The sequence below is a fragment of the Elgaria multicarinata genome, chromosome 7, assembly GCF_023053635.1.
Source record: "Elgaria multicarinata webbii isolate HBS135686 ecotype San Diego chromosome 7, rElgMul1.1.pri, whole genome shotgun sequence".
NCBI classification, from domain to species: Eukaryota; Metazoa; Chordata; class Lepidosauria; order Squamata; family Anguidae; genus Elgaria; species Elgaria multicarinata.
In genome coordinates, this window is record NC_086177.1 from 6,421,868 (window position 1) to 6,449,860 (window position 27,993).

Sequence of the window (27,993 nt, forward strand, 5' to 3'; positions counted from 1 at the left end):
GGGGTGTCTCTTTCTGAAGATCTGATTTGGGACAGTGGTTTTGGTTGTCTGTTGGAGTGTTTAAGCTGTGTCTCCACTGACGCTCAGCCTGTATATTTTATTTATTTATTTATTTATTTATTACATTTTTATACCGCCCAATAGCCGAAGCTCTCTGGGCGGTTCACAAAAATGAAAACCATAATAAAACAACCAACAGGTGAAAAACACAAATACAAAATACAATATAAAAAGCACAACCAGGATAAAACCACGCAGCAAAGTGGTTAAAGTAGAGTTAGAACAGTAAAATTTAAATTTAAATTTAAGTTAAAATTAAGTGTTAAAATACTGGGAGAATAAAAAGGTCTTCAGCTGGCGACGAAAAGAGTACAGTGTAGGCGCCAGATGGACCTCTCTGGGGAGCTCATTCCACAACTGGGGTGCCACAGCGGAGAAAGCCCTCCTCCTAGTAGCCACCTGCCTCACTTCCTTTGGCAGGGGCTCACGGAAAAGGGCCCCTGTAGATGATCTTAAGGTCCGGGCAGGTACATACGGGAGGAGGCGTTCCTTCAAATAACCTGGCCCCAAACCGTTTAGGGCTTTGAATGTCAATACCAGCACTTTGAATTGGGCCCAGACTTGGACTGGCAGCCAATGAAGTTGTAAAAGGACTGGCGTAATGTGATCTCTCCGGTCAGTCCCTGTTAGTAGGCGGGCTGCCCTGTTTTGTACCAGCTGAAGTTTCCGGACTGTTTTCAAAGGCAGCCCCACGTATAACGCATTGCAGTAATCCAAACGAGAGGTTATCAGAGCATGGATAACTGTTGCTAGGCTATATTTGTAAATGATCTCTAATATTACAAAATGACATAAGCCTCCAGTGACCTCTTTCCAAAGAAAACTGAACCCAGATAAATGCTGCCCCCATCCTGGAACCTCGTGCCTCAGGGAAATTGGGAGAAAGTGTAACAATACAGTCGCTGTGCTGTCAGTTGGGAATAGCGATCAGGAAAGGGTTAGTCCTCCTTAGAATAAACATCTTAGTTTATTGTAGGGAAAGATGGTCATTTAAATGTGCCTGAACAATTCACAGTGGACAGCACTTCCCTTGCTAATACATATATAAAACCCTGTTTTCTGTTTAGAATTAGTGTTTTTCCCCTTTTCCTTCCTTTGGGCCTGTTTAGCAGTCTAAAAATGGCTTTAAAATTGCATGCTTTTAAAGCCCTACTTCTCTCAGAACAGCTACAAGTCCTGTTATCTGGTAGCCCAGTATTACACAATATCCTGCACAGCTGTCTTGTTTGGCAGTAGCTAGCATAATGCTTGCTGTTTAATTAGGCTTTTTATCTTTACATTTGTCTGAGAATGTCAGGAGCCTTCCATGTTGCCTGCCACTAATTAGTTGACTAATTAAATAGTTAGTGCTTACTTGCTGATCACAGGGCTAACATGTAATGAATGTTTTAGTAATTGTTATTGTTTTATGCTATCTGCCTTTTGCCACATGAGTTGGCTGAAATATGTGCCCTTTTCCCTTTGCTTTTTTTCCATACTGAGAGAAAATAATACCAAAGCAAAACAATGCAGTGGATTGCCATGTGCTCAGTATTACTGGAGCAGCAGCATTCAGACATTGTCTCCTTGCATCATTTAGAGCAAATGGAGAAGATCAATGTTGGGACATAGATAAATAGGGCATGTTCTATCTTGCCTTGTTGTGAAATCACAGTTACAATGGATGGTGTCTGTGACAAATGTAAAGCATACCCAACGGGGAAAGATAATGCCTCAAAGAATTATTTGCAGCAATTAGCAGAGAATAATACTGTGGTATTGATATATATCACAATATCAACAGCAAATTCAACTTTAAAACTGGTAGGAATTAGCTTTAAATAATATTAACCTTTAACAACATAACTTTAAACTTTCTGTTTTCATTTTTTTTGCTATACACATAGTTCTCCAATGTGTATCCTTCACCTCAGTTCCTCATATCCATCTTTTAGCATGTGAAGAATTGCCCAACCACTGAAGAAAATGGGGGCATACAAGATGTTACTCTGCATATGCCTCTAAGTACACATGGACATCTGAATCAGTCAATAATTGTGGCTTTATTCAAAGAAGTGTGTATGTGTTTGTATGTGCACACTTGAAGAGCAGTGTGTTGGAGGCTTCCATGTGTGCAAACAAGCCCTAGATGCCCTTACATTCCAAGTGCAGCCAGGCCCCAAAGGTTGCACATATGCAGAAAATCATCCTTTATGCCACGCCAGGTATATGCCTCTTACACCGGACAGAGGTATGACATGGCAACTAGAAGTAGCCATTCAGCTTTGAGATATACAGAAATTCTTTGACATTTCCCACTGAGTGATTGATATACATTTATAATACCCTGCCTTCCAGGTAATCTCCCATTTAGGCACTGATCAGGCCCAGACTTAATTAGCTTCATCAAGGTGGCTGTGTTATGTACCTTCAAGCCATGAGCTGGAACATTTGCCTCTTAATTGTTAAGAATTGCAGATTTCATTCTGTTGTTTTTAGGCTGGAGTGCTGGGCTGAAAACAACAGAATGAAATTTAACAGAGATAAATGCCAAGTTCTACACCTAGGAAAATTAAACCAAATGCAGAGTTACAAGATGGGGGACACTTAGCTGAGCAATACTATATGCAAGAAGGATCTTGGAGTTGTTGTAGATCACAAGCTGAATATGAGCCAACAGTGTGATGTGGCTGCAAAAAAAAGCAAATGCTGTTTTGGCATGCATTAATAGAAGTATAGCTTCCAAATCACTCAAAGCACTAGTTCCCCTCTATTTGGCCCTGGTTAGGCCTCATCTAGAGTATTGCATCCAGTTCTGGGCACCACACTTCAAGAAGGATGCAGACAAATTGGAGGGGGTTCAGAGGAGGGCAGCGAGGATGATTAGGGGTCTGGAAACAAAGCCCTATGAGGAGAGACTGAAAGAACTGGGTATGTTTAGCCTTGAGAAGAGAAGGCTGAGGGGAGTCATTATTATTATTTATTATTATTTATTTATATAGCACCATCAATGTACATGGTGCTGTACAGAGTAAAACAGTAAATCGCAAGACCCTGCCGCATAGGCATTCTTCAAATACTTGAAGGTTGTCACACAGAGGAGGGCCAGGATCTCTTCTCCGCCATCCCAGAGTGCAGGACACAGACTAATGAGCTCAAGTTACAGGAAACCAGATTCCAGCTGGACATCAGGAAAAACATCCTGACTGTAAGAGCAGTATGACAATGAAACCAATTACCTAGGGAGGTTGTGGGCTCTCCCACCCTAGAGGCATTCAAGAGGCAGCTGGACAACCATCTGTCAGGGATGCTTTAGGGTGGATTCCTGAATTGAGCAGGGGGATGGACTCAATGGCCTTATAGGCCCCTTCCAACTCTACTATTTACGATTCTGTGATTGTAAATGTTCTCAACATTTCAGAGATTTCCTGCACTCATTTTTGAATGCTGGTGAAAGAAGTGGCTATTGTATAAAGTCCATCTTTTTGTTGTTGTTATTGTTAAAAGAAGTTTCTTCCATTCATAAGAATCATTAAATATCTGACTGATTTGCTAAGATTGAAAAGCATCTTAAATATTGTTTTTAAAAATAGTTTCTTGGCTTCTTCTTTCATGCCCCCAATAAATTGGCAACATGACCCTTTTATTTTAAAGCCAAGGATGTTGAGGCCTCCTTTTGTAGCTGCCCTCTAAAACCAGGCAATGAAACCCAATACCTTTTACTTATTTCCCTAGATACTCTAATCCCTCCTGCTTTACAAGTATCTTTGAGCTGTTCTTCCCCTTTTGTATCCACAGCAACATGAATCCCTGCTGGAATTATTTGCTTCGATAATGCAGGTGCACTTGTTTAATGCTTGGCTGGGTTGAGCTCTTAACTTGAAGGCTTCTTCTTTTTTTACTGAAGGGTGCCCTGTGCTTGTACAGCACATGGCATTCAGCATTCTTTATGTATATTAAAAGCAGAAGCAATTCTTCTTGTTTATCCAGCATCTGTTTGTGAGCACTTTTCTGACAAAAATGTGCTTCTCTGTAAAAGATGGATTTTTGAGGATTCTAAACCGAGAATGTAGAAATCACTATTTTGTTAGTTCTTAACCAAGTCCAAATCAAAAAAATTGCATTGATTTCATACAGTAATTCCTAGATTTTAAGAGAATTGACGGTGTGCTCCGAGAAATAACAATTAAGAATTCTTGTGAGGACAAAGTGTTCACCCAAAGGGGAAGCTGCACTCTAGATCTATACACAATTCACTGCTCAGCCCTTGCCTCCTCCAATCAGATTCCATTTGGGGAGATTAAGAGTGTCATCAGATGAGGGGAAATGACATTTCCCTACTGTCATTATGGCCTCCTGCTGCTGTCCCACAACAGCAATGATTTCTTTACATGGAGAAAGAAAGAGGAAGCAGCAACAACCACATGGACCATTCAGCGGGCATTTATTGCACTGCTTTTCCTGCACACAGCAAGAAATGGCGGCAAGTTTCGCTTTAAAAAAATAAGTCGGATTTACTGGGGTCTATTTCGTTGCAGAAAAAAGACCAGAAGGGGTGGGAGGCAGATGGCCTCGAAAACTGTCAGTGGGCAGTAATGAGCGTGTGATAAAACGCTTGTCTGATGATGCCCTAATTCTTCCTCATCTTTGTATTGGATGTGATTGCATGTTCAATAAAATAATTCCCACAGGAGAAAAAGAAAGCAGAGTTACACACCTTCAGTGGAGGCTTCCTGTGTAACTGCTCTGAACATGCCTCCTTCCAGTCAGGAGGCACATCCAGGTCAGTAATTCCTGAAAAAGCACAAACACTGGACTTCTCTATAGTGGGCATTTCTCAGGTGCCTTTTTAATTAAGGTGAGTCACACACACCCCAAAAAAGGTTCTGCCATTATGATTTTTTATTCTTTTAGTGTGAATATTAACAAAACAGAACCAAAAATAATAATCATGAAACAGAAAAAAAGAAACATTGCATATATAGGAATATCGTTTCTTCCATCAAGTGTACTGTTCGTTTAAAAAAGGGGGGGGAGTGTTATGCATAAGTTTCAAGAAAAGCAGGTTGCACCTATATAATACCTGTTCAAATGTTGATAACATTGTTAAGTCCTCAGTCCATTGCATCATGGGAGGTGAACATTTATCCTTCCAACGTGATAATATGAGTCTTTTAGCTTCATAAGGGCTCTGAAAATCCATTTGCACTGACCATGTGTTAACTTCCAAGAAGCCTGTAGGTAGTTTAGGAGGACTTGCACATCATTCCATATTAAGAATTGTTCCAGTACAAAGTTTATCCTTATTATGACCTCTTCCCAAAAGGGAGAAACTACTGGGCATTGTCAAAACATATGAATTAAGGAAGCAGATGCATTACATCTCCAACAATTATACAAGTTAGACAAAACTTTATTGAAGCCTAAGATCCATAGAAGCTTCAGATACAGATGCTAGAGCAACAATCTATTGATTAGGCAAAATAGGACACTCTAATTCTCTATTCCAATCCTGTCTTAAACCATGGGTATCATATTTATTTACTAATACTAAAAGCTTATATATATGGATTGTAGGACGACATGTCTGTTCAGCTGCTATAAGTGTTTCTAACAATAATGGAAGCTCAGAAGCTGTGAAAGTGGCTGGACCAAGCCTAGATTCCAGCAAGTATTGCAATTGCAAGTGTTGCCATTCAGCCATAGTAGGTAGCATCATAGAATAGTAGAGTTGGAAGGGGCCTATAAGGCCATCAAGTCCAATCCCCTGCTCAATGCATACCTGACAGATGGCTGTCCAGACCCACAACCTCACTAGGTAATTGGTTACATTGCCATACTGCTCTAACAGGCAGGAAGTTTTTCCTGACATCCAGCAGGAATCTGGCTTCCTATAACTTTCTGCACTCTGAGATAATTGAGAAGAGATCCTTATTGTTACCTCCTCCCAAAAAGTGCAACTATGGGGCATTGCCCAAACATATTTCTGATTTGCTAGCTAGACCACTGACGTAAAAAATGGGGGCTATTGTGCTATTGGACAGACCAATCATCAGTCTCTGCTAAGAGACTGGCTTTTACAGAACTGAGATCCTTATAAAAAAGATACCATCAGTCCTTGTAGTTTTCCTATATAGCATCTAACTGGAAGCCAGATGTGCTCTCTCTCTCTCTCTCTCTCTCTCTCTCTCTCTCAGACCATTGCCTCTGCAATAAACTTGGCATATGCTCTGGGACCCAAGACCCTACTCAAGTGGGTAAAGTGACTAGATAGGTCAGAGTGACTTTTTAAATGTTTATTTGGAATTCTGTCCATGTGTGCAATTGTAGTCTTCCCTGATTCTCCCGCCCCCTATTTTTCTTCCCTCACCCTAAAAAAAACCATGTTTATATTTGGACATTTGGGAGTGTTGTTCTAAAAGAGATTTCTCACTGAATTCCTCGTGTGAAAGACCACACAAAGACACTGCTTGTATTTTAAGATTCTTCTTCGTGGTCTCTGTGCATCACACATATGGGCTCTGCGCCTGCGCAGGGCCAGGTTCGGAAACTTCTATAGCTGAAATTCTTTTAGGCGGGAACCCCTCCCCCACCGTCCACTGAGCATGCTCAGGGGTTCCTGCCTAATCCCCTCAGTTCTCTTCAACCGCCTGTAGGGTCAACAGCGTTTGGAGACTTCTCTGTTTTTGGTATCATTATACCTAGCTGAATAATACTATTTTCATCCTTTTTCTTACCTCTACAGTTTTCTAATCTTTTCCTGTCTAGTTATATATATTTTTTTTAAAAAATTTTTTTTTACTTGTTTGTTACCTCAGCCTTGGTGCCTATGCCACTACAAGGCCTCTTCAAAAAGTGCTCCGGTTGTGGGCAGAAGATATCCCAAACCGACGGACATTCCTGGTGTTTGCTGTGCTTGGGGGAGATGCATGTCGTCGAGTCCTGTTATTTTTGCCTGAAATTCTCGAGGCAAACCAGGAAGAACCGATCTGATCGTCTTCGGGCGTTACTTTGGGAAAAGGCGTTGGAGGCAGTGGAGAAACCGAGTACGTCTCAATGCTCCAAATCTCCCAATACAATGGAGCCTGTGCCCCAACCTCCTCCATCATGGAGTGATGCCTTATCGGTTCCCCCCTCCTCCTCTCTTTCCGCCTCGTCAAAAGCGGCCAGGAAAATCTCTAAGAGAGCGAGAGAGCACGTTGGGTCCGAAGAACCCCAACGGAAGAAAAGCAAACTAAAATCAAAGGAGGGAAAGAAAAAATCGACAAAGTCAAACCCGTCGATACCGACGACTTCGGTACCGAAGCGCCCTACGGCCCCGAGAAGCCCGATATCGAGGCTTTCCCTACAGAAAACGCCTCCAATATCGGCAAGTCCGATACCCATACTTTCGGTACCGAGAGCCTTCTCGATACCGAGACGGGCAACTCCGTCTTCACCACTGGCCTTGACGCCGTCATGAACGGAGCAAATAATGCCTTCCCCGGTACCGTCTCTCAATATCATTACGGTACCGACCGAGGAGACAAGTTTAAGGGCATCAATCTCAGAAGGAGAGATTAGAGGCTCCTCACAAGATCCGACAATGGCGGAAGAGGGTCCTCCATCCCCTCGATACCGCCAAAGCCAACAACCAACCATCGATACCGATGGACATCGGTACCGACAAGGACATGATTCACGCCCAATGTTCAAAACCGACACACATCGGTATCGAGACTTTGATATCGACACACATTGGTACCGAGATATGCCATTCCCCGATACCGACGGCCGTCGGTACCGTCCTGTGTCACCTTATGCCTACAACCGAGACCGTTCACCGGCTTCGATTCATTCTACTCAATATTGGCACCCTCCGCAGTATCCTCCTTACTACTACAAGGATTGGAGATATAGACGGGACCAAGACTCCTATTATTACCAGGAACATTATGCCCCTTACCCGCGCTTCCGGCAACCTCCATCGGAGACAGTTTCCCGCCCTCCACCCATGGAAGATGCTGCCGCTATGCCACCGCCACCGCAGCCCTCGGTACTGATGCCTCCACCTCAACAGGTGCAAACTACGGCACCGACAACGTCGGCACTGTCACAGGCTCTGCAATCCTTGCCCGCAGCTAGAATGAGGAGAAGTGCGTTGAATGAGCCCTCTGATGATGAATATCAATCAGACTCCTCTCAGGAACCATCGCCCCCACCATCAATCCCTTCACCGGATGATTTAGTGGTAGCGGCAGATGTAATCTCTCCCTCTGAGGACTTGACCCATTTCACTGATCAAGTGCAAAGAATGGCGAGGTCCCTGGGGATCGAAACTTCTCAACCAATAGAGAAGTTAAATGACCCCGTTTACGACGACTTATATTGCGAGTCATCTACCCCAGCGGCAATTCCATACTTACCCGTGCTATTACGCACAGCCCAACAGTCGTGGAAAATGCCCTCCTCTATGCCACCAACGTCGAGGAAGTTAGATAACATCTACAAAATCCAAGAAAAGACAGCGCCGTTCCTTTTCACCCACCCCAAGCCTAATTCAATCATAGTTGAGGCATCCCAAGGACGCACTCAGAGAAAACAATGCTCCGGTTGACAAGGAAGGTCGGAGACTGGACGGCCTGGGAAGAAGAATTTATTCTTCCACATCTTTGTCATTAAGAGTACACAACTACCAAGCCACCATGGCAAAATATCAGTCCTTTTTATGGGAAAAAATGGCATCTCTTTCTGGATATCTGCCAGACGATCAAAGAGAGCTGTCAAATGTGTTTTACACAGAAGCCATGAGGCTGTCACGCCAACAACTCAACACAGCGAGGCATGCCACTGACTGTGCTTCAAAAGCAATGGTGGCCTCTAAGACGACATGCGTGGCTTAGGTCCGCAGGACTATCTCAAGAAGCGCGCACCCGGATAGAGGACCTTCCCTTTGATGGGGAAGGACTCTTCCACTCGTCCACGGACGAGTCTACGGAGAGCATCCAGAAAGCCAAAAATACGGCTAAGAAAATGGGGATTGGTCAACAGCAACAACAGCTTCAGAGACCATTCCGCCAGAGACGCTGGCCAAGAACGCAGCAGCAGTTCCAACCAAGGCAGCAGCAATTCCAACTGCAAGACCGCCCCGCTACGTACCAACCTCAGGGTCAGTACAGGAGGCAACAGTACCCAGGTTGGTTCAAGCAAAACAAGAGCAAGCCTGACCCGAATCAAAGACGGCGTCTTTGACTGTCATACACCAAACAGCCTAACACCTAAGTTTGGTGACATCCTTGCCCCCTTTTTCTGCAATTGGACCACTATTACATCTGAGACATGGGTCCTTAACATCATATCTTGGGGCTACAAAATAGAGTTCTCCACCCCCCCTCCCCTTGGAACCGCAAGGTTCTCACCACCTACAGACGCTCTGTTGCAAGAGACTACGTCTCTTTTAGAGAAGGGCGCCATAGAGTGATTGCCAACTTGCGCATTGGGAGGCGGTTTTTACTCCCGTTACTTTACGGTTCTGAAATGGGATGGGGGGCTGAGACCTATTTTGGACCTCAGGGAGCTAAACAAGTTCATCAACCCTAAAAAATTCCGGATGAACTCTTTAGCAAGCATCCTACCTTTCCTCTCCCAAGGGGATTGGTTCACATCTATCGACCTTAAGGATGCATATTTTCATGTTTCAATCTATCATCGCCAATACCTCAGGTTCATAGTAGGGGAAGATGTTTTCCAATTCAAAGTGCTTCCTTTTGGGCTTTCTACTGCCCCCCGAGTCTTCACAAAGTGTATGGCACCAGTTTGCACCTTTCTGAGGACTCGAGGGGTAGAGATCTACCCCTACTTGGACGATTGGCTGATAGTGGCTAATACGGAGCAGGAAGCCGCCCGTAATACCCACCTCACCATCAACCTCTTCAACGAATTAGGCCTTTGCATCAACAAAGAAAAATCAAATTTTCAACCAACTCAAAAAATAAAATTCCTTGGAGCAATTCTGGACTCAACCCGCTCCAGGGCTTTCCTTCCAGAGGATAGAGTTAATACATTAATTAAACTTGCAATTAAGCTTTTCCGCTCTAAAATCACCTCTGCCTTCCAGGTGCAAAGGTTATTGGGTTTCATGGCAGCGACGGTCAACGTCGTCCCTTGGGCGCGTCTGCACATGAGACCTCTACAGTTGTGGCTTCAGCGGGAGTACGACAATACATTGGACGCTCATCAAGTGAAATTGTTGCTCCCTGCCAAAATAAAGGACACGCTACTTTGGTGGACGGATTTGTCCAATATCACACAAGGCTTGGACTTCAAACCCCCACTACTATCACAACATCTAATGACAGACGCATCCCTATTGGGCTGGGGAGCCCACTGCAGGGATCTAACCATCCAGGAGCGCTGGAGCTCCCTCGACAGGAAAAGACACATCAACGTCTTGGAGTTGATGGCTATCCAAAAAGCTCTGTATGCCTTTCAGCAGACCTTATCGGGTCAGGTAATCCAGATCCATACAGACAATTTGATCTCATTTTTTGATAGGATAACCTCCCTTGTGGACTGTGGGAATGCTGTGGATGTCATATATCTTGACTTCAGCAAAGCTTTTGACAAAGTACCACATGACATTCTGATTAACAAACTAGCTAAAAGTGGGCTAGATGGAACAACTATTAGGTGGATCCACAGTTGGCTACAGAATCGGACTCAAAGAGTACTTATCCATGGAACCTTCTCAAACTGGGGAGAGGCAACGAGTGGGGTGCCGCAGGGCTCAGTCCTGGGCCCAGTGCTCTTCAACATTTTTATTAATGATTTGGACAAGGAGGTGCAGGGAACGCTGATCAAATTTGCAGATGACACCAAATTGGGTGGGATAGCTAATACCCTGGAAGACAGAAACAAACTTCAAAGTGATCTTGATAGGCTGGAGTGCTGGGCTGAAAACAACAGGATGAAATTTAATAGGGATAAATGCCAAGTTCTACATTTAGGGAATAGAAACCAAATGCACAGTTACAAGATGGGGGACACTTGGCTCAGCAATACTACAAACGAGAAAGATCTTGGAATTGTTGTAGATCACAAGCTGAATATGAGCCAACAGTGCGATATGGCTGCAAGAAAGACAAATGCTATTTTGGGCTGCATTAATAGAAGTATAGCTTCCAAATCACGTGAGGTACTGGTTCCTCTCTATTCGGCCCTGGTTAGGCCTCATCTAGAGTATTGCGTCCAGTTCTGGGCTCCACAATTCAAGAAGGACGCAGACAAGCTGGAGCGTGTTCAGAAGAGGGCAACCAGGATGATCAGAGGTCTAGAAACAAAGCCCTATGAAGAGAGACTGAAAGAACTGGGCATGTTTAGCCTGGAGAAGAGAAGATTGAGGGGAGACATGATAGCACTCTTCAAATACTTAAAAGGTTGTCACACAGAGGAGGGCCAGGATCTCTTCTCGATCCTCCCAGAGTGCAGGACACGGAATAACGGGCTCAAGTTAAAGGAAGCCAGATTCCGGCTGGACATCAGGAAAAACTTCCTGACTGTTAGAGCAGTGCGACGGTGGAATCAGCTACCTAGGGAGGTTGTGGGCTCTCCCACACTAGAGGCATTCAAGAGGCAGCTGGACAACCATCTGTCAGGGATGCTTTAGGGTGGATTCCTGCATTGAGCAGGGGGTTGGACTCGATGGCCTTGTAGGCCCCTTCCAACTCTGCTATTCTATAATTCTATGATTCTATGATTCTATGAATATGGCTGCTGTCTGGCATATAAACAAGCAAGGTGGAACGAGGTCTATGGACCTGATCTCCCTCACTCTGGACATTTGGCATTGGGCAATTGCCCACGACATGACTTTGTCTGCCATTTATATCGCAGGCCAGGACAATATCCTGGCAGACGACCTCAGCCGCACCTTTGTGGATACGCACGAGTGGTGGATGAAAGACACTGTTCTGGACATGATCTTTAAGGCATGGGGACAGCCTGTAATAGATTTATTCGCATCACCAGAGAACGCCATCTGCAGCCAATACTGCACGTGGGCGGGCCACGGGGCAGCATCTCTAGGAGACGCCTTCGAAAGGACGTGGACAGGACAGCTCCTGTACCTGTTTCCCCCCATACCACTCCTCTCAAGAGTTATTATAAAGCTGTGCAGCGACAACGCCAACGCCATCTTAGTAGCGCCTTGGTGGCCAAGGCAGCCGTGGTTCACTCCGCTACTCAAACTGTCCTCAGCGGAGTTTATCAGACTGCCTCAATGCCACAACCTCATATCGAAGGGGAAGGACTCATCTTCCATCCGGATGTCCAGTCCCTAAACCTAACGGCTTGGAGGATAAGGCAACGTTAGACAACCAACCGCTGCCTACTGACATATGGAACATTATCCTAGCAGCTAGGAAACCAGCTACTAGAAGGTCATACGCAAAAAAATGGACAGCATTTTCTGCCTTTGTCCTCAGTAGAAACGAGAACCCGTTTTCAGCACCAATAGCAACAGTACTTTCCTTTCTCTTTTCTTTATTTAAAAAAGGACTTAAGTTCTCGTCACTTAGAGTTTATTTAGCAGCAATCTCTGCTTCACACCATTGGATTCAGGGCTGTTCGGTCTTCACACACCCTTTGACAAAGCGGTTCATGAAGGGCATGAAAAGCACCATCCCACCAGTTCTTTCCTTTGTCCCTCAATGGAGCCTCTCGGTGGTGCTCAAGGCACTATCTGCCAAACCCTTTGAACCTTTAGCAAGGACGGACTTGCGCCTACTAACTTTTAAGGTGGCATTCCTTGTGGCAGTCACATCTGCTAGGCGTGCATCCGAACTAGCAGCACTTCGCATAGACTCACCATACACGGTGTTTCACACTGACTTTTTTTTTTTTTTTTTTTATAATAATTTTTATTCATTTTCAACACTATATAAACATAGATAAACATTTCCAAAATATAACTGAAACTAACACAATAAGAAAAAAAATACATCAAATATCTGCTGCATACATATTGAATAATTGTTGAGTACAAATATCAAAAACTATTACATATGCCTTATCACACTACAACATCTTCATTCTTAACATAAATGTGCACCCCCCACCTCGGGATCATTCTTGAGTCCAAAATCTAATCATTTCTTCTGCTGGTGGTTTCCCACTTCCCTTAGTAAACACAAACACTAGGAACTGTTTCCAGATTCCTTCGAACTCATTTATTTTAGTTACGCCTTTTCTCCACTTAATATTGCATGTCAGTTTATCATTAATGGCTATGTCCCATACTACTTTATACCATTCCTCAATAGAATATTCCCCTTGGATCTTCCAGTTCCTAGCTATCATCAATCGTGCTGCAACCAACAAACTCGATATCAGCTCTATAGTTCCTTTTCCACACTTTATATCTTCAAATAGTGACAGCAATGCTATTTTTGGTGTTTGTTCTATTTTCATTCCCACTATTTCTTCAATTTCTGAAAACACCATCTTCCATAATCTTTGTACATATTTGCATTGCCACCACATATGTAAATATGTTCCTTTTTCCCCACATCCTCTCCAACAATTTGCTGAATGTTGATCACTTATCTTATTCAATCTAACCGGGGTTAGGTACCACCTCCATAAAATTTTAAAATAATTCTCCTTTATTCTTACTGATAAACTTCTCAACACTCTTTGTTTCCATAGTCCCTCCCAGCTCTGTCGCCCTATTTGTATCTTCAAATCTGATTCCCAAATCATTTTCTCTGTATTCTCTCTAAACTCCTTCTCTAACAATATTTTATATATTTCACTCATTAATCCTTTTGAAACTATACTACTTCCTTTTCCTTTCTCCTTACTTACTACTAATTCTTCAAACCTCGTCATCTTTCTGCACATTCTATTATCTTTAATCCACTTTTTATTCCATTGTTCTAATTGACCATATTCTAGCCAAGATAGCTTCTTCTCCTTTAACAAATTTTCCATATCTCCTCTTGTTTTAATATCTCTTACCCAGTCCTTTAATTTTATTTTATTTTTCTCTTTTAATATTTTACATAATCTACCCTTTAGATCCTCTGGGAAATTCTTTAACATTATTATCGGTGCTAAGGGAGAGTTGCTCGGAAGCAGCTTCCCTTTAAATTTACTCCAAATTTCCCATTGAGTCCTCAGGAGTGGATTATCTATACTTCCAACCCACTTTCTTCCTCCATCTTTAAAAAAAACATTCTCCAGATTCATCTCTACCTTACTTATGATTTTTTCTTCCATCCAATATAAATCTCCTACTCCCATAATTGCTTCTACAACATGTCTTAATCTATTTGCTACGTAGTATAATTTTATGTTTGGGAGACCCATTCCCCCCTTTTTTTGGCTTAGGTACCAATTATTTTTATTCACTCTTGCTCTCTTTTCTCCATTACAATATTTATTAATAATATTTTGCCAACTTTTTATCTCGGTTTCTGATATTTTTATAGGTAACATCCTAAATACAAAATTAATTTTAGCTAATATCTTCATTTTTATCAAAGCTATTCTCCCAAACCAAGATAAATTTAATCTTTTATATTTTTCCAATTTCTCTAGTACCTCCTTCTTTAACCTCGTTAAATTTTCCCTTTCTAAATTCTCTAGATTTTTTGTAATTTTAATTCCCAAATATTTAATCTCGTTCTTAACTTTCAATTCCATTCCCTTAAATTCCCAATCCTTTTCTTCCTTCTTAGTATAGTTAAACAACATCATCTCTGATTTAGACCAATTTATTTTTAACCCTGTAATTTCCTCAAATTCCCTCAACTGATATTTAATTCTTTCTAATTTTCTTAATGGATTCTTAATGGTCAATAAAGTATCATCCGCAAACATGTTTAGCTTTATTTCCCTTACCTCTCCAATTCCTTCTAATTCTTTATCCTCCCTTAGTGCCTTCGCCAAAACTTCCATAACCATTACAAAAAGGACCGGCGAGAGCGGACATCCTTGTCTTGTTCCTCTGGCTAGTCGTATCTTTTCAGTAAGTCTGTCATTTACCACCACTACCGCCGTATTTTGGGAATATAGCTGTTCTATTACATTTTTAAATTTATTTCCAAATCCCAATTTATCTATAATACTCTTTAGTGCCTGCCAGCTCACACAATCAAAAGCTTTAAAAATATCTAATGCCATAATACCTGCCTTAATATTTGCTTTTTTTATTACATTTATTACATTTAAAACTCTACCCACTAAATTATGCATATGTCTTCCTACCACAAACCCACATTGATCTGCTCCTATATATTCTGCCAAAAATTTATTTAGTCGTTTGGCCATAATAGATGTAAAAATTTTAGCATCCTGATTTATTAAAGAAATAGGTCTATAAGAATCGGGATTAGTCAAATCTTTATCTGGTTTTGGGATCAGAATTATCACTGAATGTTCCCATGATTCGGGTATCTTCTCTCCTGATAATATCCTATTATAAAGTTCCATTAATTTTGGAACTAAACAATCTTTGAAGACCTTATAATATTCTGGACCCAAACCATCTGCTCCTGGTGATTTACCCACTTTTAACTTATCAATAACCTCTTCAACTTCTCTTTGAGTTATTACTGACTCCATTAACTCCTTATATTCTGATTTTATTTCCTTCTTTATAAACCTTCCAATATACTCCTCCACCTTTTCTTGTTGAATTTCTTTACCCTTATACAATTCCTGATAAAATTCCTGAAAAATTTTTATTTTAGCTTTCATTGCATGACAATAATTCCCTCGACTATCTTTCAACGTTTCTATCCCATTCCTCCCTTTTTCTTTTTGTGTGAGCTTGGCAAGCAACCTCGAGTTCTTATCACTGTTTTCAAAATATTCCCTTTTCATATACATTAAATTCTTTTGAATCTCTTCTATATTTAAATTTTCTAATTGTTTCTTCTTAGCTTGTATTTCCACTAATTTATATTTATCTTTACTTTGCCAATATCTTTCCTCCAAGTTTTTAATTTCTATCTCTAACTTTTCCTGTTCTGCACGTTGTTGTCTTTTTAAACTACATGTTTCTCTAATACAGATTCCTCTTGCTACAGCCTTCATGGTGTCCCAAATGACTGACCCAGCTGTTCCTCCTTTTTCATTAATTTCCCATGACTCCGACAGTTCCTTCCGAATTTTATCTACTATTTTATTGTATTTCAATATCTTTGTGTTCAACTTCCATCTATATGCCTCTTTATAATCTTTCTTAACTGTAAACTCTAAACTTAACAAGGCATGATCAGTTACTTTTATTACCCCCATTTCCATTTTACAAATCCTCGTTGCAAAGTCTTTTGAAACAAATATATGATCTATCCTGGAGTATGTATGATGAACTGGGGAAAAATATGAGAATCCAGGCCTATTCCCGTTAAGTAAGCGCCACGAATCTAAATAATCATTTTCTTTTACTAATTTATTCAATATAATCATATTGTTCCTCTTTTCAGCATTAGTGGGATTTGACCTGTCTCTTTTATTATCCATAACCATATTAAAATCCCCAGCTAATATAGCATACCCCTCCTTAAATTCTTCTATTTCTTTAAACAACTTTATAAAAAACTCTCTATGCCTCTCATTTGGGGCATAAACATTAATCAAAGTATAGACCTTTCCCTCAATTTTACCTTTTAACATAAGATATCTACCCTTATCATCCTTTTTTACCTCTTCTAATATAAACCCACTTTTTTTTGAAATCAAAGTGGCCACTCCATTTTTTTTTGATGTCCCTAATGACTTTTCATAATAGGCTAGCCACTTTAATTTTATCATATTCAAATTCTCGGAGCCTTGGTGTGTCTCTTGGATCATTATAATATCTGATCCCTCTTTATTAAGCATTTGTTCTATTCTCTTCCTTTTCACGACTGCCCCTAAACCTTTAACATTGAGTGTTGATACCTTTATCTTTTTATCCATAATCACCCTTTTGAAATCTCTTCCGATCCCTTGTGCTCAGCAGTTCAAACTTGCTTACATAAAAACACAAACTCCATACATAAAACCCCCACCCTCCTACCCCAATCCCTCCTCCCCTACCTTCCCCCCCTCCCCACCCCCCCACTCTAATCCCCCCCCCATATCCCCGTGAGTCTAGTACTCCAGCCATCTACTTTAAAGGGGGAGGGGGGAGGCAGTGCTGTGCCTGGCCGGCAGGTTTCTATATTAGCATTTTTATTTGCAATTATCTCCAAACATAATTAACAATTCTCTTACTCTCCAGATGTCCCAGCCTCATTCCCTCCCCCACCCACTCCAGCCCCATCTGCTTCCCCATCCAGACCCAGCCTCTTCAGCAAATCTTTACCTTGATCCAATGAGGTTACTCTATGTTCCCTCCTCCCATATGTAAATCTTAAAAAAAACAGGGTAACCCCATGCATAAGAATTTTTATTCTTCATTAATGTTTCCGTTATTGGTTTAAGACTACGTCTCCAATTTAATGTACGTTGAGACAGATCAACTGACAAGGTGGTCCTTAGACCGGACCCAGCTTTTCTGCCGAAAGTTGTGTCTTCCTTTCATCTTGGACAGGACATTACGCTCCCAGTTTCTTTCCTTCGCCGACGTCCCCTATTGAGTCTGCTCTACATACCCTGGACGTAAGACGGGCCCTTGCCTTTTACCTGTCCAGAACTGCCACCCTCCGGAGATCCCAAAGACTTTTTGTTTGTTACGGGGGCAGCCAAAAGGGACTTCAGGCATCTCCGCAGAGAATATCTGCTTGGGTGGTTCAGACTATTAAGCTAGCCTATGAAATCGCTGGCCTCCCGTTGGAGGGTAAAGTGCGCTCTCATTCCACGAGAGGAGTGGCCACTTCTACGGCTTTTGAAAAGGGGATCGCATTACCAGACCTCTGCAAAGCGGCTACCTGGTCGACACCTCTGACCTTTGCTAGTCACTACTGCCTGGACATCAGGGCGCGCAGGGACTGTGCCTTTGGGCGTGCCGTCTTATCGGCAATTCTATGAGTACTCATCCATCACCTGACACCACCCACCTCCGGTAAGTCAGCTTGTTAATCGCCCATATGTGTGATGCACAGAGACCACGAAGAAGAAAGACAGGTTGCTTACCTGTAACTGTAGTTCTTCGAGTGGTCATCTGTGCAGTCACACAACCCTCCCACCGTCCCCACTATGGTGTCATTAAAATTTTTGATCACCTGGTGGTTCTCCTCAGTGAGACTGTTTAGGCGGTTTCAGGAACTGAGGGGATTAGGCGGGAACCCCTGAGCATGCTCAGTGGACGGTGGGGGAGGGGTTCCCGCCTAAAAGAATTTCAGCTATAGAAGTTTCCGAAGCTGGCCCTGCACAGGCGCAGAGCCCATATGTGTGACTGCACAGATGACCACTCGAAGAACTACAGTTACAAGTAAGCAACCTGTCTGTTTTAAAGGGGGGTTGGTAAGTTCTCTGTTTCTGGACTTGGGGAAGAAAAGTTGAAAGTGCCTCTCCCCCGCCCCCCCAGAGCTGGGCTGGAGGGAGGGCCCTTGGCAATAGGCCTCAGGAACTCCTCAAGCAGCTAGAGAGACTAGGGCAGGGGTCCCCAATGGTGTCCACAAAGGGGTCCCTAATGTGGTGCCTGTGGGCACCCAGAAAGCTTTTTTTAAAAAAAATCTGTGTTTATATACATGGATAGCAATGAATACTTATGAAATGCCTATATATGAAAATACAACGTTCTAGCAATTATATATAGCCTTGCTATTTCTCTCCACTCCATCCCTTTCCTTGCTATTTCTCTTCCTTCTCTGTCCCTAGCCTTCTTCTTTCTCTCCCTGCTTCTTTCCTAGCCTCTTTCTTTCTTTCTTTCTTTCTTTCTCCCCCACCCCTTTATCTTGCTGTTTCTTTTCACTCTCACCCCTTTATCTTGCTATTTCTCCACCGGCACTTCTTTACCTCTCTGTTTCTCCCCCCTGACTCTTTCTGATGCCTCTACCCCTTTGCCATGCTATTTCCCCCTAACTCCCAGCCTCTGTCCTCACTATTTCTCTCCCCACCCCATCTCTTTTGATAGCCAGGCCCCCAGAGCAGCCATTGGGACTAACCACATCCTCCTTGGGAGCCATTTTATAGTGGTGCCCAGAGCATTTTTTTCAAATTCCCAAATGTGCCTACAGGTTCAAAAAGGCTGTGGGCCCTTGGACTACGGCATATCAGGAGGTTCACCCTGGCTGTTGGCACCCTATCAGAAATTCTTTTTCTGGGGAACCCATGTAAAGAAGGGGTCTACCAGGAGGGAAAATTATCTCCCCTCTCAGTCTTGTAACAAAGACCAAGGAAAAGTATGGGTGCATGGAGAATAAGTTGTAAGCAAGTACAATTTGTGATATTGCATAGCATCATTACTGATCACAGGGTACATCTGTTAAGGCATCAGCCTAAGCTTCCAATTTCCAGGGTCAACATGAGATAGCCTCCACTCTGGTCTTAAACAGGCAGGTTCTTTGATTATTGAGTACAACCAAGATTAAAACAAAAACTTTATTTTAAAAAGTCGTATTTTAACAAATACGTTTAAAATACAATCAATATATATGGGGGGGGGAAGAATCTGAAAGTGTAACAAAATTGAGAGGACAACGGTTTAACAACTATTAAAATGTGGGAAATATGAAAATAAGAATATACTTAATTCAGTTACATTTACTATTTCTGGAAGTGGAGGAATTGATATAAACTCTTACTCTTTAAACCATTGTTCCATTTAATCATTTGTAAACCTTAAATATGGTATCCTGTTCAGAGTCCCCATGAATTAATAAGTTCCATTTTACACTAATATGCTTTGTGGCATTTGAATTGTCTAAATCTCATGACTTTACTCTTAATGAAGCAATGAGCAAATGACTTGATCATGGTGCTGGTATTGATCTTGTACTGACCTGTCTAACTTACCTGGGGAACTTCTCAGTGCTCCCACACCTGATGCAGGGCAGGCAGGGGTAGGGGGTGTTTCCCCAACAGGCAGAGAATTGGCTGCCAACCTCCACAAATGTGATTAGGCAAATCTATCTTTTTTCAATACTAAGGACCAACATACATCAGAAGGTGGCAAGTTTGCTCTGGCCCTAAGACCAGTGAAGGGCCCTCATACTAATAGCACTGCTGTATTCATTTTGCATGGAGCACCCAAGAAGGTCAGAGGCAGCATGAGAGAACTCTTGATTTGCAGGCCCTACTGGTCCAGGTTAAGGAAGCCCCTGAAGATGTCTTGGCTGAGAGACAGCAAAATCCTTGAGCCAGCACTGACATAGACCATAACAATTAAACCATAACCACTTCATCTATCAAGGAAAACTAAGGCTGTAGCTAGACCTAAGGTTTATCCCAGGATCATCCCGGGTTCGTCCCTGTCTGAGCGCTGGATGCCCTGTGTGGCACCTAGATGAACAGGTTTGATCCCAGAACAATCCTGGGATAAACCTTAGGTCTAGCTGCGGCCTGTATAATCCACTATTAGTATTATGCTTCTAATGAACCTATTGAAAAAGTATCTCATATATGACAGGTCAAGAAGCATTCATATTAGCTTTCCACCGTGTTGACTGTCTTCCTTTTGAAGCTTGGTACTTAACAGTACTCTTGTGTGCTCCAGTAGAATAGAGAACAATTTCCCCCTCTTTTTCAAAAAGGGTATTTGCCCTACAGAGAGGAACAAGTTACCCTTGAGTTATAAATTACCTACAATGGTCATAGAGCTTTGATCCATGATACCATAGAGTTGTAATCATGGGCTTCTTCCAATACTGCAAGATCTCAGAGCCTTGGCAGTCCAAAGAACTGCTAGATTGTTTATTTCCTGTAGTCAGGGCCGGCGCCAGACTATATTACGCCCTAGGCAGGCGCGTTCTGAAGCCTCCGCCCCCCCCACTCGCTCACTCACCGCCCCCTCGCTCACCCGCCCGCCTGCTCGCTCGCTCACCGCTCCCCCAGCCTGCTCGCTCGCTTACCGCTCACCCCCCCGCTTGCCCGCTCGCTCGCCGCCCCCGCACGCTCGCACGCTCGCCACTCCGGCTCTCCCCTCGCTCACACGCTCGCTGCCCACGCTTGCTCACCGCTCCGGCTCCCCCCTTGCTCGCCCGCTGTCCCCGCTCGCTCACTCACCGCTCCAGCTCCCTCCTCGCTCGCCTGCTCCCTCTCGCTCCCGGCTTTGAAGCCAGGATGCTGGGGTTGGGGGGCGGGGCTGAGGCTTTGAAGCGAAGTGGCTTCCTGGCACACCGTACTGAAGCCTTTGCCTCCAACCCCAGCATCCTGGCTTCGAAGGAGCCAGGACGCTGGGGTTGGGCAGAGGCCGGGGCGGCGGCTTTGGAACAGCGCGCCCGGAAGCCGCTCTAGGAGAGCAGCTTCCGGGTACGCTGTTCAGCGCCCTCGTTTGCTTGGTGCTCTAGGCTGCCGCCTGAGTTGCCTTTATGGCAGCACCGGGCCTACCTGTAGCCCCAGATGACTTGAATTGTACAATAATTTGACCTGTCATTGCACCATATTGAGCAGGCTGCACCAAACTGTGCAGAGTGCACTCTCTAGTTTTACAGTCTGCACATGCAATGGCTGGTTTTCCCAGGGCATCATTTCCTGTGGGAGAAGCTGCCAGTATCTAGCATTCTCTCCTTTAATCTAACCTTCAAGATTGTGTCTCTTTGGACTTTTTTGGACATAATGCTAAAACTATTGTTTACTATTACATGAATAAGCCTCAGGCTCATATGCTTCATCCTCCCCTCTCTACTGTTGCAGAAACAAAGAGATTAGAATTTTCCACTTTTAAGGTAGAGTTCCTCATTACATTTATAACCCTGCCCTGTTCACCAACCAGAGTTTAAACTAACCAGAGTTCAAAGTAAACTATGGTTAGTGAACAAGCCAGGGTTTTAAATTAATTTGATCCTGGCTTGTTTGAACAAATCATAGTTTAAACTAAGTAGACATAATAGGAAACTAGTTACCTTAAAAGTGGAGCAGATGCTTCCAATCTTCTCACAGCGGTTCCAGAGGAGAAGGGAGGAGGGAAGAACGTTCATATCTAAGGCTTGTTCATGTAACCATAGTTTAACCACAGTTCAGTGTTACATCCAAATCAGGTGGGAAGAAGATAGGGGCAGGTGGAGATTTGGCAACCGTAATATTCTTCAGTGAAGATGACCCGAAGTATTTTCAGGTCACATGCTGCCCTTCAATTATGTCTGACCCTATTTTTTTGTAACCCAATAAACCGGATTTCCACATTAGCAATTGTTTCTGTAAATATATGGCAATAACAATAAATGTGTGTTTGTCATTAAACACCAAAATAGTTTCTGAAATCCCTTAGGATTACTAAGGACCACAGTGGTAAAGCATATGCCTTTATCCTTTGCATGATTGTTTAAGATAAGCAAATACTGGACAACTTTGAAGAATTAATAGGCTGGTGGGATGTTCAATTGCTAGTGAATACTAAATAAATAAATAAATAAATAAATATGAACCTAAGCTAAGCCTCAGCAAATTTATGCTGATTTTGTTTCTGATGTTTGGGTGTTTTGTTTTTGTTTTTCTTTCTTTAGCCCACACCTGAAATTCAACAATCTTACTTTGGTTTCAACTCATGGACTTCCGGGGAAAAATGTGTCAAACAATCTACATAAGCGTTTTTTAATTAACAGGTTTGTTTAAAGTGTTTTCAGATCCAAAAAAAACATAAAATATAAACATTCTTTGAAAATTGTGAAATATATATCTGATGTTATATGGTGGAGTTGAGTAGTGGATGCCAGGGACAGTTGCCGTATTTAGCTTCTAATGTAGCCTTCGCTGTGGAGTGTGGCTTGCAAGGGAGCAAGCTGGCAACCTAACTCCCTCACTCTCCCAACCATTGTGCCCTAATCCAAACCGTAATGACAAAATAAATTCATTTTGTCAAAAAGCATTGCTGAGTAATGAGAGGGTGCTTCAGGAACACCATCAAAGTCAAGCAAAAGTTGCTGAACTTATTTACCCATCCGTCAACTGCTTCAGCTATTTTGAGAGCTGAAGTGATAGACCATCTGGATTGCCACAAAATGGCAATCTGAAGTTCATGGTACAACCAGCAAGGCCTCCTCCAGTGATCCTAATGATCGTGCAGTTCTGTATCAGGGAAGGCAGTCTGCCAGTAACCTGGTCCCAAACTGTTCAGGGCTTTATATGTCAGCAGCAAGACTTTGAACTTGGCTTGGTAACTAATAGGTAACCAGTGCAGTTGCTTCAACACTGTTGCAATATGTGCACAGCCAGGTGCTCCACTCAGTATCCTGGCCACTGCATTCTGCATCAGCTGCAGCTTCCAAACAAAGCCCAAGGTAGCCTCATATAAAGCACATTACAGTAATCTAAAGGTTATTCCTGTCCAGGAAAGAACATAGCTGACATACCCACTGGAGCTGGTAATAGGTGCTCCTTGCCACAGAAGTCACTCTAGTAACAATGATAAATCCAGGAGCACTCTCAAACTATAGACTAAACAACCTCATAAGACCACATCAGTGAGAGTGAATGAGAGAAGTGGTTTTTCAACTGCATTGCACCCCACTGAAATTGCACCACCTAAGTAAATATCTCTCTCTAAACTGCTAGAGAGAATACAAAGACAAAGGGACATTTCTTCGTTTTTTTACAGGAGGGTCTGTAGCTCAATGGTAGAGCCCATGTTTTGCATGCAGATGGTCCCACATTCAATCCCTGGCATCTCAAAGGTAGGGATTTGTAATGAATCCTATCTGACACCCTGTAAAGGCACTGCCAATCAATGTCAGCAATACTGGGTTAGATAGACAGCTTTCTATGTTCCTATGTTCTTACGCACAATCTTTTACATCACCACTCAAACTATCCATCTAGATCAAGGATGGGCAACTTGTGATCCTTCAGACGTTTTGGCCTACCGTGAACCCCACCCAGCATAGCCAGTGGTGTAGAATGATGGGAGTTTAGGCCAGAACATCTGGAGGGCCATAAGTTGCTCACACCTGCTCTTGACCTACAGTTAGCAATTGAGCATGGAGGGCGTGCTCCTGGTGATTCCACATGGACCTTTGGCCTGCTGGGAGTCTACCAGGAGAAGAGCCTTTAGTGTGGTAGCCCCTTCTCTTTGGAACTCCCTGCCCCTGGAAGTCAGGCAAGCGCAAACACTATTCTGCTCCCGGCGCCTCCTGAAAACTACTCTTTTCCAGAAAGCATTCCTCAACTGACCAGACACTGTTTTTATTGATCCTTTGTTTAAAATTGAACAATTTTAATTTGCTGTTTTTAATCTTTCTTCTGTTTCATTCCTATGTGCACTGCTCCATAATCTATTTTAGATATGGAGCGGTATATAAATATTGTAAATAAACAAATTTCCTGGATACTCATATGTTAATCTTGCACAACTGTGTTTTTGCTGGCAGCTGCTTTGTGATAGCAAGTCATTGGAAATTATACTAAGGTTTTATCAAAAAGAAGTGGTACAAGAAAATATAGCAAATATTTGAATGACTGGCATATCAATCAGAGTGTCAAAATAGGTTTTTAAAAACAATTGTTTCAAAGCATTTAAACTATTTACAGTATAAAATGTTGTCCAATATGAAGCAGAAACACATGGTAGGGAACCCCATTTGACCACAGATCACTGGCACATATTTTATTTTATGCTTGTAGTTGTAGTTGTAGTTCACACTTTATTCTGAACTATAGCAGAAAACATTTTTTAAATTACACTCATGTCCACTTCACTTTATGGGTGGATTGTGTGCTATAGTGATCATAGCAAACATATTTGTTATTGCAAAGCAGCCTAGTGCAAAGAATTATTAGTTTACTTCAACAGATATTTTTCCAGGCTTCATATTGAATAATTTCTCACTGTGGACTTCAGTAAACCTGCAGTAAGGTAGCAAGAACGCCATCCATTTTGGAACTTTAACAAGCTCATCAGGTATCTAATTAATGTTTGCAACCAGCTGCTAATATGTCACTTGTTCTTCACAGCCACTGTTTTAATGAGGATGACTATGCACTGATGTCACTTGGTTCTTGGATTAATGTTGTGGTTGGAAAAATGACTGGCATAGACAGATCTGCAAAGCATGTAGTTGTTTCCAAGGGGAGAAAAGTGCCATATGATCATCTCATTCTTTGCACTGGCCAACAGTTTCAGGTGAGAATGGGCACTGAATGAATGAAAAATGGTATGTTTCATATCTGAAACAGTTAAAGAACACAAATGAAGAGTAATTTTGAGTGAATTCTTTGACGCAATGTAAGATTTGCCATCTCTTTACCTTAATGCAAGGGTGCACAACTCTTGGTGCAGCCCATGGAGCCATGAAGACTCTTCCCACTTCCCTCTGAAACCCAGCTGATCAGCTGGACATCAGGGGAGATGCTGTTCTGGTAAGGGGGAAAACATGTGAGAGAAAGAAAGGGGGTGAGTTTGTGTGTGTGCACTCTGTGTGAGTGTGTGGGGGTACATGCGTGCTCTCCAAACCCCCATCTGATACTGGATACTGCCCTCAGGGCTGGAAAGGTTGTGTGCTCCTTAATGTACCAGACTTAGGGCTCATCTACACCAAGCAGGATATTCCACTATGAAAGCGGTATGGAAGCAGTATATAAAAGGCAGGATCTACACTACTGCTTTATAGTGGTAATGAAGTACACTGACAATTGTTGGGGCCCATGACACATCTACACCAAGCAGAATATAACACTATGAAAGTGATATGAAAGCAGTATATGGTATTTGTCATGGGTCCCAACAGTTGTCAGTGCACTTCAACACTGCTATAGTGTGGCTCCTGCCTTTTATATTCCACTTTCATACTGCTTTCATAGTGGAATATCTGCTTGGTGTAGAACAGCCCTCAATTAATTAATACAGAAGTTTACCTATATGTTTAAAAATAAATAGAAGATAAATTTCAGAAGCTGAAGTTGCAGCCCCATGGATTCTTATTTAGGTGTAAATCTTACTGAACACAAATGTGGATTAGAATCAGACTGCTGGAGTCATGAAAAATGTGTGCTAACGGAAATCAGGAAGGACACAATTCATTGGGAAGTCTTCCTGCGCAATCCATGTTTTGATTCTGAATGGGAGCTGTAAAAGAGCAGCGTCAGTGCTCTCGGACACTCCCTTTTCATATCAATGAGAACCTCCCATAGGATTTTGCTCAAGGTCAGGAGCATTCTTGGGGTAGGAAGTCTTGTTGTCAGAGAGCTTTGACAATTGGGTGGTATAGAAATGTAATAAATAAATGAGTAAATTACAGAACTAGTCCCAGTTTTGGGAGCCTTGTCCACATGCAGGTTAGGACCACTGCTGTATAAATGTTTATTAATGTTTTTCATATGAGAAGATGAAATTTAAGTTTAATCCAGACAAGGTGAAGGTTCTGTTGGTAGGTGTTAAAGTTGATCAGGAAGTTGGTTTTCAGTCTTTGGATGGAGTTGAACATCCTCTGAAAGATCAGATATGGAGCTTTGGAGATGTTATTAGATCCAGCCCTGCAGATGAATCCCAAGTAATGCTCATTACTCAAAATGCCTATTGCCAACTTCAGTCAGTTTTCTGGCTGCAGCCCTTCCTGAATAAACCTGATCTTGCTTGATCTCTACTCATTTTTAGTAACAACCAGATTAGATTATCACAGTATGAGGCTGCCTATGAAGACTGTTCAGAAACTTCAACTAGTACAAATACAGCTGCTGCCAGTTTACTAGCTGGGGCCCATAAATCTGATCACATCTTAAAAAACTGCACTGGCTATCAGACACACTTCTATAAATAGCCTGGTGGCTCCCTTAAAGAATATCTTCTCCCTTGTGTTCCTGTTCATACTTTATTTATTTATTTATTTATTTATTTATTTATTTATTTATTACATTTCTAAACCGCCCAATAGCCGGAGCTCTCTGGGTGGTTCACTTTAAGATCTTCCGTAGAGGCCCTTCTCCATGTGTTGAGATAACTCTCAATTCCCTTTGGAGTTGAGGTAGGTGGCCATAGCGATGGCATATATGGTAGCACCTACACTTTGGAACTCCCTCCCCAGCTTCCTTCATCAGGCATGGATATTGTCAATCTTGCCATACCAATTAAAAACACTACTTACCCAGAACTTTTTGCCACTGTGATTTTCTGTATATGGACTTGCTTTCATCATTGTTGCTTCCATCATTATTTTTTGCCAGCTGCTTTATTTTAATAATATTGTGCATTGTTGAAGGTAAACTATAATTGTTGAAAATAAATAATCAAATAAATTATCCATGACAAAATTAATTTAATTGAACAAATAGTATAGCAAATTATATTAGTCTATGTCACTGTCTGTTAATACAGGTTCCATGTCCTACTGAAGCAGACATCAAAAAATTGTTCACCAATAGAGAGGTCTCAAATAACTGTAACCAAAAATATACAGGAGTCGTGCCTTCCAATCTTTTTGTTATTTGTGATGATGAAGATGCCTTAATCGCAATGAAGTGGCTGAAAGAAAAAGTTACTTATTCTACAGGTAAAGATTTTAATAACAACTATATTGGAGCAGGGGCAGAGGTTGATGAATTTCTTGGCACAGTGTATCTTCATTTCCAGTATATAATTACAGTCTAATTAATCCTTGCAAAATGTTTCACCTGCCATTATTTGTTTTATCAATTAATTTACAACTTATTGTCAATTTTGGAGACCATCATATTTTTTGCTCGAAATAAACGCTGGAAATAAGAATTATCTATAATTATTTTGTGACATGAAATGAAAGTCCTAAGAGCAGGGTCTGGGTTTATTCATTAATTAACAAATTAGATAATGATTTCATTCGTAAATGTGTTTTGCAGCAACATTTTCAAATTTAAAAACACTGTAAGGAAAATAAGATCTGAACCACAGCAGATTTTTTTAAAAAAACTTTATTGGAC

The 27,993-nt window shown here is 42.1% G+C and overlaps 1 protein-coding gene across 1 annotated transcript in view; it reads left to right on the forward strand.

Annotated features, from left to right (window-relative positions):
- Positions 1-27,993, forward strand: part of CFAP61 (cilia and flagella associated protein 61) — a 180,256-nt gene that overhangs the window by 109,292 nt on the left and 42,971 nt on the right. Inside the window, exons 18-20 of the mRNA XM_063129711.1 lie at positions 22,614-22,712; positions 25,057-25,225; positions 27,413-27,587. Of these exons, the coding sequence (XP_062985781.1) occupies positions 22,614-22,712; positions 25,057-25,225; positions 27,413-27,587 (443 nt within the window). The remainder of the gene's footprint in view (positions 1-22,613; positions 22,713-25,056; positions 25,226-27,412; positions 27,588-27,993) is intronic.